Source organism: Passer domesticus, chromosome 1 (assembly GCF_036417665.1).
Source record: "Passer domesticus isolate bPasDom1 chromosome 1, bPasDom1.hap1, whole genome shotgun sequence".
In the NCBI taxonomy this organism is placed as follows: Eukaryota; Metazoa; Chordata; class Aves; order Passeriformes; family Passeridae; genus Passer; species Passer domesticus.
Window position 1 is genome coordinate 138,868,867 of NC_087474.1, and position 20,981 is coordinate 138,889,847.

At 37.6% G+C, this 20,981-nt stretch overlaps 1 protein-coding gene across 10 annotated transcripts in view; it reads left to right on the forward strand.

Annotated features, from left to right (window-relative positions):
- The window catches only part of CPQ (carboxypeptidase Q), a 147,619-nt gene that overhangs the window by 38,769 nt on the left and 87,869 nt on the right, over nt 1-20,981 (forward strand). For all 10 annotated transcript variants that reach the window (XM_064392460.1, XM_064392453.1, XM_064392386.1 and 7 more), the window contains exon 4: nt 15,160-15,367. In XM_064392460.1, the coding sequence (XP_064248530.1) occupies nt 15,160-15,367 (208 nt within the window). The remainder of the gene's footprint in view (nt 1-15,159; nt 15,368-20,981) is intronic.

The window sequence follows — 20,981 nt, forward strand, 5'->3', positions numbered from 1 at the left end:
GGAATGCACAAAGCCTAAGGGCAGCAGGAAGCAGTGTGATGGTTGTAGAGATACAACAGTAGTGATGTAGCATGACTGAAGAAATCAGGAAGTGCCATTGATTATTTGTGATCACTTTTCACTTACTGGATTAGACTAGGAACAAGAATTGATCATAAGAAACACTTCAATGAGAGACTGTCCTAAAGTAATATCATGTGGCAATAGGATACAGCAGTATTGTCTCCTGTTCTACTAAGGGAGCAGGAAGCAAGGATAAAACCCTTTTTTGGGGTCTAACAAGAGAAAATAAGAGCAGCCTCTGTTTTATAAGTGTTTGGGGAGCTCGTAGAAATATTCTAGTTATGTTTTATAGCACTGTGCATGTTGTTTTGCAGCCCTTAGAGATATGAATGGGTTGTGTGCTGTGGGGTTTGCTCTGCACTTAGAGGCTTTCCCTCCAGATGTCTGTAAATTTTGTTGACTGACAATTTGTTAATTTTTACTTTGCTTCCTGTGTTCCCTTCAGACCAACACCCCAGACTGAATTCTGCAGTGCAGCCTTTGTGCTCACTTTCAGGCAAAGCCTAGCTGCCAAAAAGAGACTTAGAAGTCATTAGAAAAAATGCAGCCTATGTTTTAGGAAATTGTTGTATTATGCAGTGGGTTCTTGCTATTTTCACAGCAATTAGGAATCCAATTTTGGGTAACTTCATAAATAGTGAGAAATCTGTAGATGTTTCTTCTGTCCCAATCTCTCTTTGGCTTTTACCAAACTTTTTTCCGCTTTTTTGCTTTGAACTGCATAACTGGGTTTTGGTTGCTTTTTTGTTTCCAGTAGATGGGGCCTGATATGACATCTGCAATCTCTGTAATTTCATACGCCTGACATATTTGTTTTCTTACAAAGTCACTAAAATGGTGATGAGAGTAACAAGAGCTTTCTCTGCCTCCTCCTAATTTTGACTCCTCCTGTTCAGGAATTGTGAAGAATTTAATCCATTTACAAGCAGTATCCTGTAACTTGGTAGAGGTAAGGGCTAGTAAATTTTTTTTAGGTAGACTCTGTTCTCTAGAAAGATGCTCTGAGGATAACAGCTCTATTGAAATCCTGGCTGCCTCACCAATAACTTCCCAAGGCAAACCTTTAGCAATGTAGTATTAATTTTTTTTTTCCTTATCTTCTGGACTTTCCTAGCATTCCTGAGTAATACATTAAGCTGGGGGCTGCATGGCCACCCATATCACAGTTAACTCTGACTTTGAGTACCATGAGCACCCACTGATTAGGTTTGGCAGTATTCTGAAGTAATTAAGTTTTATTCCACCTTTGCATTACTGGTTCATGTATATAAAGATCTTCAGTGTATAAAACTTCCAAGTTTTTCCTTTCATGTACTGGGCTGTAAGGAGTTACAGCTGTGCTTGTTTTGGGTTGAGCACTAGGAACTTCGGCAATTTCCCACGATTTCCTGTTTCTCCCTAATCAGCTCCATCTTTCTTCAGTGCTGCCAACCTCTTCTGAGTCTGTATGGGTTGTGGTGCCTATGAAAACCTGTTAGTCAGTTCAGAACCCTCTGACATGATTATAATGTCTTGACCTATCAACTTCAGGTTTGTTTTAAAGTCCTGACAATATTTGGTTTTCTTGATTACACCAGCAAGCGTCTCACTAGTCTGTGGTCGCCTTATTTGTGGAGGACTGAAGGAAAACCTGACAATACAAGGGCAGAGACTACAGAGAGGTATCCAGTTAATACAGTGCCAGTGAATGTGTTTCTCAATCTGTGTATTTATTTTCAGTTGCTGATAAGATCTGAGGAGTATGTGGACTGTTATTTTGTTTCCCTGTAATTCTCTCTGTTCCTTCTGTAAAGTGGAAGTGTAGTAACTGAGGTCTTTTTCTGGAGTGTTCATATCCAGAGCACATGAGCATTTGGCCCTGGACAACTAGAAAAGTCCCAGAATGTTTGTGCCAGAATGCTACAGAATTTGGGTGTTTGCAGTGTCCTAGCCTAAGATTCTCTTTTTTTTTCCTTAAAAAAAAGGGGGGGAGAAAAAGAGAGTAAAGCCTCTGTTTCTTTATGTATTCTAGGATTACTTCCAAGGTACACAGCACCTCACTTTTTAAATTTTAGTCCAGACAACTCTGAAATAGCTTGTACAGTGATCTATTATATAGATTCACCTGCCTATCCAATTCTATTTTTTCATGACTTTTTCCATAATTTTTGTGGTTTTATAGTTTCTATTTCCCACTGAGTATTGTTTCTTCTTCCTGTATTACTCAAGATACTTCATCTGAATCTGTTTGGCATTATTCTTAATTTAATGATGTTACTAAAATTTACCTACATATTGCAAAACCATTTCAGCTTATATATACTGAAGTTCTATTTAGGAAACATGTTGAATCTGCTCTAAAGCTCCTGAAGTATTCTACTACTCTTTTTAAGGTTTACTGCTGATTTCCAAAAGTGAGCATAGGTTTTTGCAGGGACTTGGCTGCATTTATATGCCTGTATACAACATAAAATTTTATTTTCATATATAGCTTCTTATTTATGTAAAACAAACAAGCAACTAAATATGGGGGCCAATTTTAAAATATATTTGATTGCTAGTCAACTGGTAACACAGTTAATCTCTCTGGTCAACACCCCAGGCATGCAGAGGATTTGGAAATGCTAATTCCTCATTTTGTTTTTTTGCCTTGTTTGCTTAAACATGTGATCAAATGTGTATGGTTTATTCCAACATATTATGATTTCTCTTTACAGGAATGCTTGCACTGTTTTTCAGAGGGCAGGTGGCCTCTTTTTTCTGCTGTTTCTTCCACTTCCCACAGTCTTACTTGTGGCTTGTCCATATGGTAGGGTATTTCTGTTATTTCATTAGATGCCATCTTCTTATAGCATGGCCTCACCCTGCTGTTATCTTTACTACAGTGTATGTCAGACATTTAAGTATGATTTGCTTAGACCTATTTGTATGATGAAACCCCTTGAAACAAATTTTGACTTGTGTTTTTAGGAGGTCAGAGCCAATTGTTCCGCAGATGTTGTTTAGAATTGTTCTCTAGATGTAGGCTGGTGTTGATGGCCAACAGTAATAGTGGGTTCTTCCCTGTAGAAGCAATGTCTTGTGCCTCAGAAGTGTAACCATTTCAATTACTTTAATGCTTTTCTCCAGATTTGTTTTCCCCTTCAAATCCAATCAGTCACCTGCATTTCTCTTATTGTGTCCATCTTGTTGCATCAAATGCTAATGCTTTTGTATTGCCTCCAGGGTACAGCTAAATGGTGAAAATCCTTCTCCATCTGGTTTATTAAATGAGAGGTGCCAGCTCCTGTCTCTGCTGTGCCAGTGATGCCAGCTTTGATTACTTGCCTGTTGTCCACTCCTTCAGGCATCTTATACTTTCTCTCTTTTTGTTTCTATATTTAGGATGATGGTACAAACTTAAAGCTCTAACTTTGTTCTCTTCCAACTTTGCTTTTTAAATCTGACTTTTGTTTGGTATCTACAGATTGTTTCCTTTAGCTGGTTAGGTGAGTAGCCTGTGACTGCTGCTAAACTGTTTTCACCTTGTCTTTATTTCCTGGTCACTATCCACAGTACTTCTGCCTTGGCTGTCTAATGTGACTACTGCAAATACCCTGTGAAACAGAGAGGGGTTGTCTTTTATGTTCTTCTGTTCATTAGTATTATTATTAAGCAGGATTAAGCTTTTACTGCACTTCATGGCTTTTTAATCCATTGTGAATATAAAAGAAGAACTTTTCTTCTAAGAATAAAGAACAGAAAGGAACCACATCATTTATGACATATTTTTCTTTGGATTTCTTCACATTAATTTGCTTGTGACTGTGAAGCATACAAAAACACCTCAACAAGAAATATTGAAACTACGTACTGTTTAGCTCTGAAAAATCCAGATTGATTCTAGACATTTGTGCACTGAAGAACAAAAGGATACTTTTGTCAGATGAAGGAGAGTAATCAAGTGACTCAAGCCCAGGGGTTCTGAAGTTCCATTCATCACGCTGCCTTGTGCCCCTGTGGTATCTTGAGCAGGTCACAGTATTCTCTCTTTCCCTGTTTATAAGCAATATTAATATTTCTTGAATGTTAATTTAGGATAGCATTTGTACATTGTTTACTGTGAAGAGGACAACAATAAAAGTCAACTCTTCTAAACTGTGTTTAAGTAGTCATTAGTAGATTCTGCAACAATTTGCACATGCCAAAACCAAGTAACTGTTGTATTACCACATAACAGTGGGTGACTACTGCTGATAAATAATCCATTATATAACCATGGGGGTTTTTATTACGTTGATTGTTGAATTCTGCTAGATTGAGATTCAGATCTGTGGGAAGGCTCTGGCAGGAGGTGAATGACAGAGAATACAGTTCTTTATGTAGAAATATTGTATTTTCAAATGTAAACATTTAAATAATTTGTTGACTGTAATTCAAAGGATTTGAGTTCAATTCAGTGTTAACTCACCAGGAGAGAGTTAAATCCTCTGAAAAAAGCATGAAGGAGCTGGAATTTCAAAAAAAGTAAAAGGCTTTCTCTTAGTAAAAGTTTCATATCCTCAAGGAAAACATGAACTTTAGAAATCAGGTTCTGGGATTCAAATGTTATTTTTGCCAAAAATCTGAGTTTTGGAAAGAGTGAATTCCCAGGAGAGATGTAAGGAGGTTTTAGTTGTTCTTCTATAATCTGTGTGTTGCATGCACCTCTTCAGGAAGCAGTTTGTGATCTGTCTTTGAGGACAGTTTTTGTCTCCTGCTGAGTATCTCTATCTGCAATCTCTATAGAAGGAAAGAAAAATTTTCAGGGCTCCCAGTCTGGGGTTTTGAGAAGGTTGCAGTTGCTGTGAAGGGACCGGGCAATTTGAGTACCTGCTCTGTATCTCCATAAGGGGCGTTAAGAGCCGTGTACATTTGTGCTCAAACTTGAAGACCTTGAGACGGGACCCAGCACTGTCCACATGCAGCCAGAATCCATCTGAGAGACCATCCAAGGCAGTTACTCCACAAAACAATGGGAATTTTTTACCCCCTCTTCTTTTACTTAGTCTATAATGCTGACACTCTAGGAAAACAGAAGTGCTGTGCTGCAGTGTCTGAGAGAATGCTACCACTTCAGTCTTGCCAGAAATGCAACGTGAATAGACAGACCCATGAGAAAACTTTAGCAGAGCTACTTGGAATAACAAGTGCAGCTGCAGCATATGTTTTTAGAAGCGTAACTGTTTTTCAGTGTCTAAAATTAGGTTTCAGTCATGCAAATCTTTGTACTTCTGAGTGACAATCAGTGATGGATTCCTTTACCCCTTCCCATATAGAGTGGTATTTTTTATTCCTTCACTATTTTGATTTTACTTAATGGGCTGGCTTAACAGTTAGTGAAAGGATACCAGAATCCAGGCAATTGCAATAAGATGACAAGGAATTGGAAAATACCATTGGAAAGCATTGGACTTGTAGGTGATGTTTGTCCATGGAAGTTTCCTGAGAAAGGAAAAGATAATTCCATTTAGTCCTCTAGGATCTCCCACATAAGGTATCTGAAGCTGTAGTTTTGTTTCGTTTTAGTCCAAATATGTTTGGGGCAGAAATTTTAGCCACAAATTCACTATTATTTCCACCTCCACATGAGTTTTTCAGGCCATTACAAAAGTTAACAGGGTGCAGAGCGTGTGAGCTGGACAGTCCAACTGTCATGGTTTCATAAGGACGGTCCTAGACACATCTATTTCCACCAAATGTTTCACAAATCATGAACTTCCAAGGAGCTGTTTTAGCAGCATTTTTGCTGCAAAGCTGCTAAACAATTTCATAGCTCTGGCAGCAAGAAGTGCTACCCTGTGATTTGCAGTGTGTCCTTGGTCACATCAACCATCAGCTGTTCATTGCAGGTGAAGAGTTCTGTGGTTAGATCAGCAATCAAGCACTGTCCTTAAAACTCCTTAAAACAGGAGTTTTGTTAATAGTGGTATTAATCAATATATGGGCTACATCACAAGATTCACCTCCAGGCCAGTGAAACTTTAGCTTCACGTGAATGAAATTATTAAAAGCCCACTGAGAGCTGGGTGTACAAGGCTTTGCAAACTGCAGGTGATCTTTGGGCTGCACTTACTGAACGATTGCTTTAAACTATTTCATAAATAGTTATGGAATTGCACACATTTGGATTTGTTCTGTAGAACTTGGTATCTGTTTTTAGACAAGTTAGATTTGAAACAAGTACAATTTCCAGTGAATAACTTAAGTAACTCCACTACACAGAAGTGTAGTATAGAGTATTTTAGAGGAAGAAATTTTAGTTTGACTGGTAGCTGCAAGGTAATTCAACCTGCATATATTACCTTGTAAAACACAGTTCTGCTTCTAAAAATTATATTATGCTCTTCTTTCAAAGTAGGTATGGTTTTTTCAAGATTTTCTATTTCTATTATTCATGAAGTTATATACATGGTCTCAGTGTTAACAATCATTCACAATCAGGAAGATCATTTTCTTGCACAGTGTACTTTGTGGGGTGGGGGAATAATAACTACTTAGTAGGCATTGGGAAGAAAATTCCCACTTTTTTATTCCGTTGCTGTCTTGCAGTGTTGCACTGTGATCTTCAGTGTTTTCCTCTATTGAGCCCTAAGGCTGTGGGCTGTACACGGGGCTGAGTGCAGGTGCCTTGCTGCATGCCTCTCCTCAGGGAGGCTCCCTGGACACCAGGGAGACCCTGGACACATGGGTGAGGAGGAAGTGGGGAAGCCTCTTCTCCTGGAAGTGGCAGTCCTCTTCTCCTGGAGCTACCAGGGGTGGACTTGGAGAGCTCTGGCATTCTCACAGTTGTCACTTTTCAGGTAGTCTGGAATCTCATCATGTCCCTAAACCCGTGTCACCTTAACAATTCATCTTATCTGACTGGCTGTGTGCCTGTATCTCTTGGTTCCAGTCCAAAATCATTTGTAAATTTTAATTTATGTTCAGGCTGTAAAAGTGATGATCTTTATTGTACCAGCCTCCAGCCTGCTACCTTTTTTACAACAACATTTTCCTGAGCAACATGGATCAACTAATGAAAATGAGAGAAAATTATATTGTTCCAGATAGTCTCTCTTCTAGCACAGACTCTCATAGGCACTCTTTATTAGATATTAAAGAAGCCCATAAATTGCAGGAGTGGAATTCTCTCCCATTCAGAAGATGATGAAGCAATTGCTGTATCTCCAGGATTAAATGGGGAGAGGAAAAACCGCCAAACATTACACAAAACAGTATGACTATATGGTGTATGCTGCAGAGCACAACAAACTTGATAGCAAAAAAAACTAGTGAGAAAATGTTGCATTTTGTCAGCAATTTCTCTTTTCCTTTCGAGGAAGGAAAATGACCTCAATTCTCAATACTGAACTATTTTCTCAGAAAACCCCTACATTAATCTCCTTATGAAAACTGCTGTGTGCCAGGTGTTCTTCCTGCATGCTCCCAAATAAACCTGTAGCACGGCAAGATCCCCAAAATTTATTCATTCTCTCAACCATGGTTTGTACTGGATTTTGGTTTTTTTTTTTAAGCCTGACACTCTTTTTTTTTTTTTCCCAAACACAACTAATTGCCAGGAAAGGAGCTGTTAAAAGGAAATGTTCCTACTGGGACAATTTTTTGTATCATCTGACATAGATTATGAAGCTTTTGGAAGAATCTTCCACTGTCAAAAAATACAACTAGGGAAAAAAACACTCATGCACGGCAGGACATTTTGTGGGGCTGCTCAATATTTAGTTGTAGTTCACTGGAGTTAAAATACTATAGTGAACTTTAAAAATGCATTCTATTCCTGAAAAGAACTTTTCTGCTTACAGTGTTCAGGTTCAAAGATGAAAAATTCAGGGTGTCTGTAAGTTTGAAGTGACAGGCAAGACTTTCCTAAATTTTGGAAATAAAAATATAGCATTTATTGGAGAACGAGTTTATCAAATAAGTATAATACACTATTAGATAACATTTTATCACTTAGGCATTTATAGTGCATTTTACATTGCATAAGTGGAACTGTGCAATGTGTGAACTAGATAACAGGCAAATGTAATGATAAGGTGTAGTTAAAGCAGTCCCTTTCAAGTGACACTGCTAAAATTTCTCAGCTGAGAGACAAAAAAAGCGGTACACCCTCTGTGTTATTTTTACTAACATATTTTTTATTCTTTTTTATTTGAATGGTAAAAATATTGGATTATTTAACAGAACATCAAAATGGTGTTTAGTATTCTATAGTAATTAGAAGTGTGGGAGTGAAAGAAACGTTTATGTAGTGAAGATTTTTCAGAGTTTCAGTTTTCTTCAGAAGATATTGTGGCTCACCTGGACAAGTGTCTTGCAGTGGCTTTTTTTTGTGCATTGCCTGAAATTGAATCCAGCCTGTCCCTTCACTTTCTTTTCATATCCAGTTAGGTTTTAAAGTCCTCTCCCCTGTTGTCCCACCCCCTCCTGTTGTGGTTAATGGAAGTGTTTCAGTGGAAAAACTTGTACTCACAAACAGAAGAAAAGATAACTATTTTCTTCTTTTTTACTTTTGGGATTTAATTCCATGCTATCTGAGATGATAATAACTATGTTATTCTACTGTGAGTTTTTTATTTTTAAAAGTCCTCCTCTTTAGTCCATCCACATAGTTGCCTTTGGTACTAAGATGCTTTGTCTCCTGCTGACTTGAGAAACATGTTTACTCTGTCACTGCCTTATGGTTTTTTCCTTGACTACCTTTATCCTGTTGATACTCATCTTATTTTTCACACTTTAAAAGTGTATCTCTATGAGCCTTTCTTTGCATTTCCACAGCTTGTTGAAGGGAGACGTTCCTAAATGCATATGAGTTTAAGATTGGTTTTTATGGAGGACAGTGTCCAAAGAGCATACTGCTCTGAATGGTGGGTTGCTCAGAGAAGGAAGGAAAGAAGAAAAGCACCATCCATGTACTGTTCTGTGAATGAGACTTTCTTCTGCCTCCTTTCAGACCTTGCTCCTCTCTGTTTACCTCAGGGGTCAGCTCAATAAAAGGGAGAAGTTTTATGGTGGTAAGACAAATATCCTCTATCCCTACCCTTTTCCTTCAGCTGAGTGTTGGCTGCGTGTTACCCTTTACCATGACCACCCTTTGAAGGGAGGAGGGAGCTCCCTGTGCTGCCCCGTGATGTATTCATTAAGTGCCAGGGCTGACTCGTGTTTCTGGTGTGTGTGTATGTGCCTGTGTGTGGGAGAGCTTGACCCTCTCTGCTACTCCCTATCTCTAATCAATCAGAGACTTGGAAGGACTGATACAGTACCCTGAAAGCTCTAATGTCTCTTCACACCTATTTGTGCTTGATAATTTTGATATAAAAGGTAATTATAACAATGAAAAACATCATTAAACAGAGATGGTATGGAGAGCAGGTCAGTATTCTAGTTCTTACATTGCTTTTGTAGTGCTAGGCTTGTGATGCTTCTTTGCCTGATTTGCTGCTTTCCAAATAAAGAAAATGAGGGGGGGTTGTTGTTTTGAGTTTTGATTTCTTTTTTGTTTGTTTGGATTTATTTATATCCTTCTTGTAGGTGTAAAATATAACATCTGTTCTCAGTGAGGTTTTTTGAATTTGTTCTCTGTGCACATTGGTCCCTGGTGATTGAGGGGGTCATTGAAGATATAAATAAGACTTGTGCTCAAGGCTGAGAAGCTAGGAATTAAAAAAAAGGAAAAAAGTCACAAACAAAGCCTTTGGAGGCAGAATCCTTTCAGCTGCTGGCAATTCTGGTTGCCAGTGGTGTTCACTCCAGGAGCCTGCTCCTAATGTACCTAGTGTAGCACGCAGCAGGCAGCTGCATTCTCACAAGGCAGGGATGTAAACACAGAAGGACAGAGCTTGGTGATCCGTACTGAGCAGAAGGAGGCCAAACAGGTGTATGACTTAAATAGTTCCCTCAAGATGTCAGCTGCTGGAGAGTCATCCTCCTGTCTGTAAGATCCAACAAGTTTCTTTTTCAGTTGAAGAACAGCTGATGCAAACTTTCATTTTCTACAGATTCTTGGAAAGCTGTTCTACTTTCCCAGCAGTTGGATAGTCCCAGGGTAGAACACATCAAACTTCATTTGATCATTTTACTATTCATAGTTGTTTTCTGCTTTTTGTTTGGCAAACCATATCTAATCCATGCTATTTTTAAAAGATTCTGTACTTATTGGGAAATTCTCTTTGTGCTTGTTACTTGTTACTCTTGTTACTGAATATTGTAGTGAAATACAAACATGTATGTGTAAGTTACATTCTGTAACCTAGGACATATGTAATTATGGTAAAGCTACTATGCTTGTTTGGTAAAGGCTAATTTTGTTGAGTGCCCACTAGTCACTAACTGCAGTTTTCTAAATGTCAATTTAATTGGAGTCAATGTGGTAACAGAATAATGCTGTGTTCTTCAAAGGGAACTTTCCTTGGTAAGGCTGGTAGCTTCTGGAGCCTTTCTTACACTCCATTACACTCCGTTACACTCTGTTATTTATTTATGCTATTTAATTCCATATTTGCATAGTATTTTTACTCTGCAGTTTCTTAAAATTTTCTGTGCATATTTCTATTTGGTTTTGAATTTGACAGTCTTGATATCTTTTCAACTTACTGTGAACCAACAAATCAAATCCCACCAAGACCCACCAATATAAGAAGCAAACAAAGCAAGTGAGTCTTGGGACAAATGATGACAGAAACACAAAATTAGGCCGAATTTATTTCTTTTATGTTTTGCCAAGTGGTTGTAAATGGGGAATAGTCTTGATTTTATTTTTATAGGCCTAATTCTTCTGAAAGATTAACAATACTTTCGACGTTTTGACTATTTGCAATTACTGGTGGCCTCTCTATTCAGATATTGGTGAGAATCTTGGAAGAACATGCACAGTTGGAGGGCACACAAGGGCAACTTTTGTTTTGTAAGGAGTTTGTGGTGCTGAAAAGGGGATTTACTTGTGTGGAGTACAGGCTGTGCCATGCTGCTCATGATGCAGAGGAAGTTACAGGAGTGAGGCACTCATGAATAGCTACTCCCTGTAGATAACTGTGAGAGCAAGATGTGTCATTTTCCTCCTGTTTTGCTGCAGTATGTTCCATCACCCCCTTTCAAGTGAAAAGCTTTGTATGTGATGAGGGGATTTTCTCTGCTATGTAGAATAGAAAAGTGAAAAAACAAAAGCTAAGTGTGTGGAAAATGTGAGCCTCTTAAAAGTTAAGGCTGTGATCTTGCTGTGGATATAGCTAGTGATTAATGTAGAGTCACGGCTCTACTCAGGAATGTATTTTATTATTTAAGTCAATATTAACTAGCTGATCTGATATGAATTTTTAGTTTACATTTGGATCATACAGTGAATTTTAGATGGGTCCTGTAGAAAATAGGTGGTCACATATGTAATTAGTCTTGCAATGTGTTTGTCTGAATGAGCAAACTTAGACAACACTGGCAATACTTAGACAACATTTTTTTTGTATTTCCCAACTCTAGATTGCTCTTCTAGGTTGATGTGAAGAATGGTGCACTGAGGGTATGTGCATACACATTATGGTTGAAATAAATCTTTCTAAGCTTTTGTATAATCAAGTTTTGATTGGTTGGGTTTTTTTTTCCTTTTAGCCATGTTAGAGTTCTTGTAATGTCATGCTTACTTCTCCCCTTAGGAGATTGCTATCATTTTCCAAGGCTTCAACTTGAGATCTGTTTTCTATCAGAGCATCCAGTTTAGCTTGAAGCACTGGTTCTTACACAGTTTACTTTTCCTTGGGCATTTTAGCTTGTCTTAGAGATAAGGGTTGGAAGTGCAGGGACAAAGTAATGGAGCATGCGAGGTCGGCTACCACAGTAAGGAGAGTTAGAACTGACCTGACACCAGCAGCACATCTTTTCAACCACATTTTTTAGTTTCTCCACACTTGATTATTTTACTCAGAAGATAAGCTAACTAGCTGCTTTTTGAATTTTTTGTTCTTCCTTTACAGTTTTGTGTAAGGTACCAGCTGCATCTGTTTCTTACTAGCCATTTGACATGTACTTTTAACAGAGAAAATGTGGGGGGTTTTTTGAGCCTTTTTCTCTGCTTTTATTCATACCATGACTCTTCTCTTGAATACTTTCCAAGATGTGAAATCTAGGGGTTTATCAAAAGCAAAACTCAACCACTTTATTTATCTGAATTCTGTCAGCTGTTGAACAAGAATGTCAGGAACAAATGACTGTGAGTTTGTAGTAACATTAATATGCTTTCAATTAATAGTTCAAATATGGATGTGAGGTGATTCAGTAGATCTAAAATCAAAACAGATATTTGTGTTAAGTAAATAAAAATAATGGGAGAACTGCTTACCATCTCCTCTGAACACCAAATTATGGTATTGAACTGGGATATCATATATTAAGTAGCCTAACTACCCTTGAAGTTTTGCAGAATTAGTTTAGGGTTAGAATTAATTTAGGTTTTTCAGAGAGTGTATGTTTGAAGCAGATGCTAATGTCGCTCCCAGGTGTTATTGGGAAATGCCAGAGGTGCACCTTGCTTGCCTGTAGGTACCAATGTTTTTAAGTTGAATGCTGATTCTGAGTCAGGGTTATTTGTGATCTCTGTAGCTGGTGTTATGTGATGCTTTCCTTTCATTTCCTTTTCAAGGTGCAAGGAATGTAAATGCAAGAGAGTTTAATTTTTTTTTAAATAAGATCCTTCTTTTTTTGAAATAATAGTACCAAAATAATGTTTGTTCGGACTCAATGAAAAAAACCCCTTTATGTCATCCCCCCTGCTTCCCCTCCCCCCCCCCCCCCCCCCCCAAAAATATTTCTCCTGATTTTCCCAAACTACATCCTGTTTGCCCTGTTTTGAGCCAAACTCAGGAATGTTTCTCTCCATCTGTTACACAGAGTCAGCTAGTAATTTCTATTTTGTTAGTTCTTGCTCAGGTCTTGCCATATGGTCAGTAGCCTTTCCAGTTGGTTATCTCTACATAAAAGGCACTTAATTTGCTTTGCTTAGATTTTTTTAATGTATTCTTTGGCACTTTATTAAGCAATTTTTTATGTAGATGATATACTTAAAACATGGCATGTTTTGCATGCATGTAGACTTTAATCAGGTGCATCCCAGGATGCTTAGTGTCTGCCACAAATGTTTTCTATGTGAGTTCATCTTGCAGCATTAGGAATCTACAGTACTGTGGTATTGCTTTGTGTCTTTGTACTGGTCATGCTTAGGCTCCATTTCCCTTTTTGTAGAAATAATTTGGGCACTCATCCATTCCTGTCAGGTCCTGGTATCATCTGAGCTGTTGTTGGATCTGCCTGTCTGTACCAATATAGCTTAATTTGGGTAATAGGGTTTACCTTTGTAATCTTGGCAGAGTGGTAGTTTGAGCATACAAATGACACTTCTGGGTAACTTCAAGGTTTATTTTTTGGGCTAGCTGGGTAAATTTTGTACCTGCAAATGTTCTTTGACTTAAGGTGTGTAAGCATGTATGGATGACAGTGAATTCTCAGCAGCCTTATCTGCAATTGTGATGGAACATCAGGATGGAGCATATGCAATAAATGTGCTTGCTGCTTAAACTGGAGAAACAAATACAGTTTTGGGGATTTCTTTTGTTGAGCATCTGAGAAATAACAAGGACCTTGAAATCTGTGATAAAACTTGAATTACTGCAATATTCAGCATATACACCATGTTAGTACTAAGATATAAACTTGCCAGTAGACACAGGCAAAAACATTCACTTAAAATTACTAGAAACAAACAGCTTCTGCTCAGTTGTTTAGTGTAGGGTTTGGGGATTTTTAACGTTAGTACATGAAACTGTCATCTCTCTTTTTCTTTTTTTTTTAGTCTGTTTATTTTATATTGTTTGGAAAGTCTTTTGGTTAACATTCTGGATTTATCCCCAAACACTCAAAGAAATATTAAACATATGCAGCAAGTTATCGCAGTTTAAAAGTGGGGATGAGGGGTGCCTTTCTTTTCCTGACAAAGAGAAAGAAGAAAAAAAAAAGGGTCTGAAGTTATAAGTCTACATGGTTTTATCCCACTCAGGGATATTACATGGCACAGGAAATGCCAAGTTTCAGGTTAAATGTTATTTCAAAGGTGAGCCATGGGTCACCTGATCTGCAAAGCTGATGGGAAGAGACACTGGCCTTTGATTGAGGTTCAGCCGTAAACAACCGGGAGCAATAATTTCCTGAACTGTTGTCACTTAATAGACAGAACTCTGAAGAAGCTCCTGTAAGACCTTTGTAACTAGTTTTTAGTATTTCCATGTGAAATAAATATTTACGCATATCTACTCTGCAGGTTATGTTATTGATTACAATATGACTTGTTATTGTTGAGAAGGGATTATTCTTCTCAATAAATAGAACTGAATAATCTCTCCCATTTTACTTAATCAATAATCTTACAAAGTACATTTCTCCTTTCCTACTTAACATACCTCCTCCAGAAATTGAATAGGGGTTTTTTTCCATTTTAGATGACTTAAATGGCAAAAATAATGCAATTTAATTTTTTTATTGTTTGTTTAAATGTATAAAAAAGTGTGTCTGCTGCTCTGAGAAGGCTCACAGGTGAAGATTTTCATGCATTGTGCATGGTTCTGGGCAACTGGTTTTGGGTGGCCCCCTCAAGCAGGGAGGTTGCTCCAGATGATCTCCAGAGGTTCCTGCCAACCTCATCTGTTCTGCAAATCTGTTATTTGGAAAATGGCATTAAAATTTAATAGTGAATTTTAATTTCATTACTTGCTACAGGAAAAAAAATGCTGTTATGGTAACCTGTTCATTTAGACTTTTCATTGCTTTTCTTTCTGGTAAAGCAGTGAATGGAGTGTGATATCAAAGCATGGCAATGACCTAAATAGAGCTGACAATGAATAGAATTCTAGACACATTTAATAGTAACAGATATTCTGATTAGTGTAAAAATGCTTGATGTATTTTGTCAAAAAGTTTATTAAAAATTGTAGCTATGTCCCTTTTGAGAGTATGGTAGGGGTGGTCATGATGGTCATTCTTTTTAATGATTCTATAGTAATGCTAAAAAATTACAGAGCAAAGTTGTTAACACTGTGTTTTGTTGGGTTTTTTTAACAGTCCACATACTGGGGTGCAGAGTTACCAGCCTGGTGTACCCCAAATTCCCACTGCCTGCATCACTGTGGAAGATGCTGAAATGATGTCACGAATGTCTCTCCGTGGCACTAAGATTGTTGTGCACCTGAGGATGGGAGCTAAGACTTATCCAGACTCTCTGTCCTTCAACACTGTGGCAGAGATAGTTGGAAGCAAGTACCCAGAGCAGGTGGGTGAAAATATACAAAAAATGCCTCATTTTTTCTTTAAAAATATGGAAGAAACAATAAAAAAAAAACAAACTGGCCCTTTTGAAGAAATCCCTAAAACAAGTAACTTTTATTCACACTTTTCTATATTTTTCATTCACAAATATATTCATGCTTTTCTATATTTTAGACATCTTAGCTTTTAGTCTTTTCCGGGTAACAGGTTTCATGGCTATGTTTAGCAGGTATGTGTGGTCGGAATAAACTGTCTGCACCACAAATTCTATTTCAATATTATGTAATTCTACATTGCTGACTTCCATTTGTAAGACTTTTTTTCTTGCTTTCTCTTTTCTTTCAACTTCTTAGCTAAATATCATACAAACCAAACTCTTGGTGCTGAAGGACTTGTGCCTGGTATAAGGTCTTCTGTGTCAGCTTAAAACATGGAATTATTTTTCTGGCAGTATGTTTTATTGTGAACATGTTGATGATACCTCAGTTACAGCAGCACTAGAAATTGCTGCTAGAGTACCTACTGAGCCACAATGCTTTTTTAAACACTGTACTTTTATGGCTTCAATGGACAAGAAGAATGATTATCTCTGACCTTTAAACCAGGCAACAGATTTTAACTGTTTAAGAGATTTTATCTTTTCTGAGATGACAGTTCAGTAGCTCTGGCTTGTGGTGTTAGAGATCCTCATTGTTATCAGGAGTGTCCAGTTTCAGCAGCTTGATCACTGGGCAGGGAAAGAGTAACTACCCTGATGGTTGATTGGTTTACATAACATCACCTGTGAGGCTAGCTTCATGAAACATATATTTACCAATTTAAATGTTCCAACTTTCTAATTAGGGTGCATTTAATTTAATGTCATCTGCATTTTTAACAATGCTTCTAACCAGTTAATTGACTATCTTTCCTGAATTATGTTTGATGTATTTCAAAATTTGACATTTCAATTCAGGTTATGAAGTGTTCAAATGTAGACTTCAAAGATCTGTTAAGGTGCTTGCCTGGACTTGATTTTCTCTTTGCTGTCCTGCTCTGTTTCTTTAAGTAATGAAGTGGATTGGGATCTCTCCACTACTTCCATTGACAAGCTCATTTTTCTTAAACACTGGGTAAAGGCTTATTTACAAGCGCCCCGCTGATGATAATGCGACTGGTAGTGGGCACACATTGAAAATGTGACCAAGAAACAGAAAAATAAAACAAGTGAATGTTTAGGTTTTCTAGTACTCAGTTTCTGTTGGAGCCTTAATGGGTTCTTCTCCATGCTCATTCCAGTGTGTTACTCTGGTAAAAATGGGAACCATCTCACTATTTAGGCAATAAAATACATTGCAGATCCAAATTTTTACAATGCCCTCTATGCTAAAGTGTTTCAAAATGCAGTACAAATCCTGGGGAACAGAAAGGTGCCATTTCCATGGGCCAACATTTCAGTTTAAGTTTTGAATTGAAAAAACCCAAACCTGGATCTCAACTCTGGGTGTGAAATCAACAGTAGGTGGTATTGCTCTTAAAAAAAGTCTAAAACTTTAAAATTAGGTTGAAACCTGTGAAAAATAGCTGGTCATAGGTATTAGAGCAAATTATAACTTAAACCCCTGCAACCCCCCTAGTTGAAAATGAGGGTTGCTGTAGGACACTGAAGAAAGTGTGTGAAGTCTGGTGAAAAGTGATTCAGCTCAAGATGTAACTACACATTTAGGTATACTTGTGTTCATCTATAGATGATGATCTATAGACCAGAATTTAATATACTGCTTGATTTATCAATAATTGATTGACTCCTTCCATGAGATTTTAACATGCTTATTAAAAATAATCACCATGAACTGAAATAATATGTCTGACAAGTTTATGGTACAAACAATATATATTATTATTAAAATATGTTAAAAGAGAAAATTTTGTTTTGATACCTCTTTGGAGTTTTTGGAGGGGTTCTTTTTTGTTTTGCTATGGGGTTTTTTGGGTTTGTTTGTTTGTTTGTTTTTTAAATTTGACCACTTTTTCAGCATATCCAGTTCCGTTCCTTCTTTTTCAATCATTTTTCCAAGTGCTTTATGTGGATTCTTGCGTATAGCAATCGTGGATTGGGCGGTAAAACTAGAAAAAAAATGTTAAGGAAAACAGAAAAATAGTAGTTAATATGTTTTTTGATATATTTTCCTAAAAGTTTCCTGTATTTTAGACTTAGTGTTCTGAAAGTCATTGCTGCTGCAAGAAATGTTGAAATCAAAATGGATACTCAGAATTGTTTGAGTTGCGAACCTTATTTTAAGCACTTATGCTTAACTTCAACACATTTGCATTTCCAAGTAACCTAAAGCAGGAAAAGAAATGTTATTAGTGCTTTGTGAAGCATCAAGCTCTCAGGGGTGTGCTCATCTTCAAGGGCAATGATGTGACATGAGTGCACATGTCCTGTGTCTTTTTGAGGCATCTCTGTACCCAATGTGCAAGTAGTTTGGAAAAATTAATCCACTGATACTTCAGCTTTCCTTCCTGCTTTATCCTTTCTGTTTGGCTGGCCAGTAGGAAGTAAGCAATCATTCCAGCTAGGAAAAATGCATGGTGAAACCTACTGCAAGCTGCAACTCTGCAGTATCAAGTTTTCAGGTGGTGTAGAAAGCATTTGAACAGAAAAAGGAAATGGATTTTGTCATTCTGTCAGTAAAGTTCAGTGTCTCACCAATGTCTCTGTTCTGTTTATAATTGTATTATTCCTTCTAAGTTAGGAGAGGACTGTTCACCCCTGAGAACAGTCCTCATATGTCAAGAGCGGGTGTGATTGTGTGTGGTCAGAGCAGAGACATCCACCATCCTCATGGCAGTTGAGGTCCTTGTTTGGTGCCTGCTGAGGCCTGATTAACCTGTAGGTGCCTAAAGGAGGTGAGCCTGTGCCTATAAGATAATGAATTCAAGATCCACCTTTTCTTCATATAAACAAACAGGAAACAGTGGGACCAAACATGCTATGACTTGATGTCCTGGCAACCTTTCTGAGCTTGGATCCCATTCTCACGGTGCTTAGGACAGCAGTGAGAGTAGAAAACCTGTGGGTTGTGGGATTTAACATATTTAAGCCTGTATGACTGCTGACAACTGAGCCAAAGAGTTTGTGAAATTACAAAGGTATGGTAGCACAACTTGCTGAGGTCCAGACTATTGCAGGTTAGAGACATTTGCAGTCCATTCCTGACTTTTATCTTGGAGGAGTATTTGAGAACTCTTTTGCACCTAGGCCCATGCTGCTAGCATCCTTTTGTGCTGTATTGTGTGTTGATGAGATGTTTTATTTAAACTATGTAAGCTCACACTGGAGACTGACTGACTGAGAAATTCACAAGTTAACTAATGTGGTTTTCATTTGAAATTCAGGCAGAGTTGGCAGTAAAACATGTTTGTCTTCTCATTTTAATACAGATGTAACATGATTGGTCTTAAAGTGCAGCAGCAGCCGTTCCCATCTCTGGGGAAATGCTATAAATAGCAGCTGTTTGTTGTTAATCTGGCTTCAATGTACCAAATGTGCCAAACATGGAACCACGAAATATGTGATTAACTGAAAAGGTATCAAAGTGGATAAAGTTATAACTCTTCTGCAGTCTTGACTTTCAGTGTGTTTTCATACTCTGTTTCTTCGTGTGCAGCGCTGTTTTACTTATCCTACAGTTACTAAGTGATGGAAAAACTGTTTCCTAAGTGCCCTACAAAGTACATAAATTTGCTGCTCATTATTCTGTGATCCAGGATAAATACTTTAGAGCAGAAACAGAGGAGCTTTTAAGTGGCCTTTTCAGTATCCTGGAGATCTGTTCCAGGAATTCACTCTACAAAGCTTTTTTGGCCTCCTGGTTTTATGGAATGCCATATCTGCAGTATGCACAATTTGAAAATTGTCTCCATTTTGAACACCAAGGACATGAAAGACCAGTGAAGAATGCATTGTAGCTTAGAGCCATGTTTGATCAGCTCTTTGAAAGTAGCAGTCCTAGGGATGACCTGAGAAACAGAGATGCTAACGTAGCATGGATTGTGAGGTGTTTTACCAGTCTGTGATTGAAGTAACAGAACCTGTTCTGCAAAGGATATAGATGCTTATTTATTTTTTCATTCTTCTTCCTTTTCCAGTTTCAAAGATCAGCCCTGTCTCAGATTTTGTGATACTGGGCAAAGATCCAGGGAACAAGAGAACATAAAAATTGTCCAGGCTTCTCAGCCTGTTAGGCATTCATGCACATAACGGAAGAAATAATTTGTAGACCAAAAATCCACCCCAACCTCAAGGAATAAAAAAATCAACACAAAACAACCAGACTTTTCTGAAGATGTGTAATACTCAGTGCAGTGTTGTTTTATAGCCTGGCATCAGTTCTACATATGTTAACAAAATGTCTATCCATTAGGTCTTTGATGTGGCTTCCAGATATCCCTATGCTCAAAGTAAATCATGCATACAATAGAGCTTTGAGGAGAAATATTTTAAGAGCCTGATGCCATCATGTTATGGCTCCATTATCACATTTTCTCCATGTGGATTGTTTTGCTATTCATTCCAAAATGTTGAGTGGTTTCTAAATACAATTCTGTGAACCTCTCTCCTGTGACTGTAAGCTGATCCCTGTTGCTGCTACAATTTAAGGGAATTTGAAAGAATTAGAAGATAATTATGGAGATTTGGTTTTGAAAGTTTTGAGAATGCCAGCCCGTTACTTTATGACATTGAACTGATGGGCAAGAGAAGTAGAAAAAAAAAGGTAAAAAATAAACAAGAGAAAGGGTGAAGAAAGAACATTGGCATTGTTAGGAAATGTATTTTCTTTGAAGTATTTTTGTTGATATTTACTGAAATAAGTAGTACCTCTGGGTGTGTTTGTTTTATTAATAACTGGTTTTTGTACTATTAATTGGAGGCTGTTTTTTATTCTGTGCCTTGTGGGAGTGGCAATATTGCTGTCATTTACTTGTCATGATGAAAACAGTCAAATTAATATGAGACTGATATGGATGAAATTTTTCTTTGTAACATGATAATTTTATTTAATTTTTTTATTTGTTTAGTTATTTTAACTGCCAGAAGGCCTCTGAGATTTTAAGACTAAAGTGTATGCTGGATTTTGTGGTGGAAAGCATGGCAAACATTCTAAAACTTGAATCGCCTATTTAAAACCCAAGAGCTGACTGAAAGCATTTGATTCTAGGGAAAACTTGGCAGTAGTTTCCCTCCTGATTAAATGGCCATTGCACCCTAATGTAATTGTGTTTTTAGAAACTTCAGTATCTGGCTATGCAATAGCTACAACTTATATTTCATTTTGTACATATGGAGTTGATGTTGTTTAGTGCCAACAGTTGAAAAACATTGTACTACTTAGAACTGGGTGTCTGAAATATTGGTGGAACGAGTGAATGTTTATATGTGGAAGAAAGATTCAAAACAACTTAGATATTTAAAAAAAATATTTTCCTGAAACAATTTTTCTTGAAGGAATTCTTGGAGGGTCACCAGTATATTGTGACCTTTATGAAGTTCATATGTTTTCCAAATAACCAGAGTATGTCCATATGTGGGCAGGTGAGAGTGGGGGACATGGTCAGGGTGGTAGCAGTCTCTG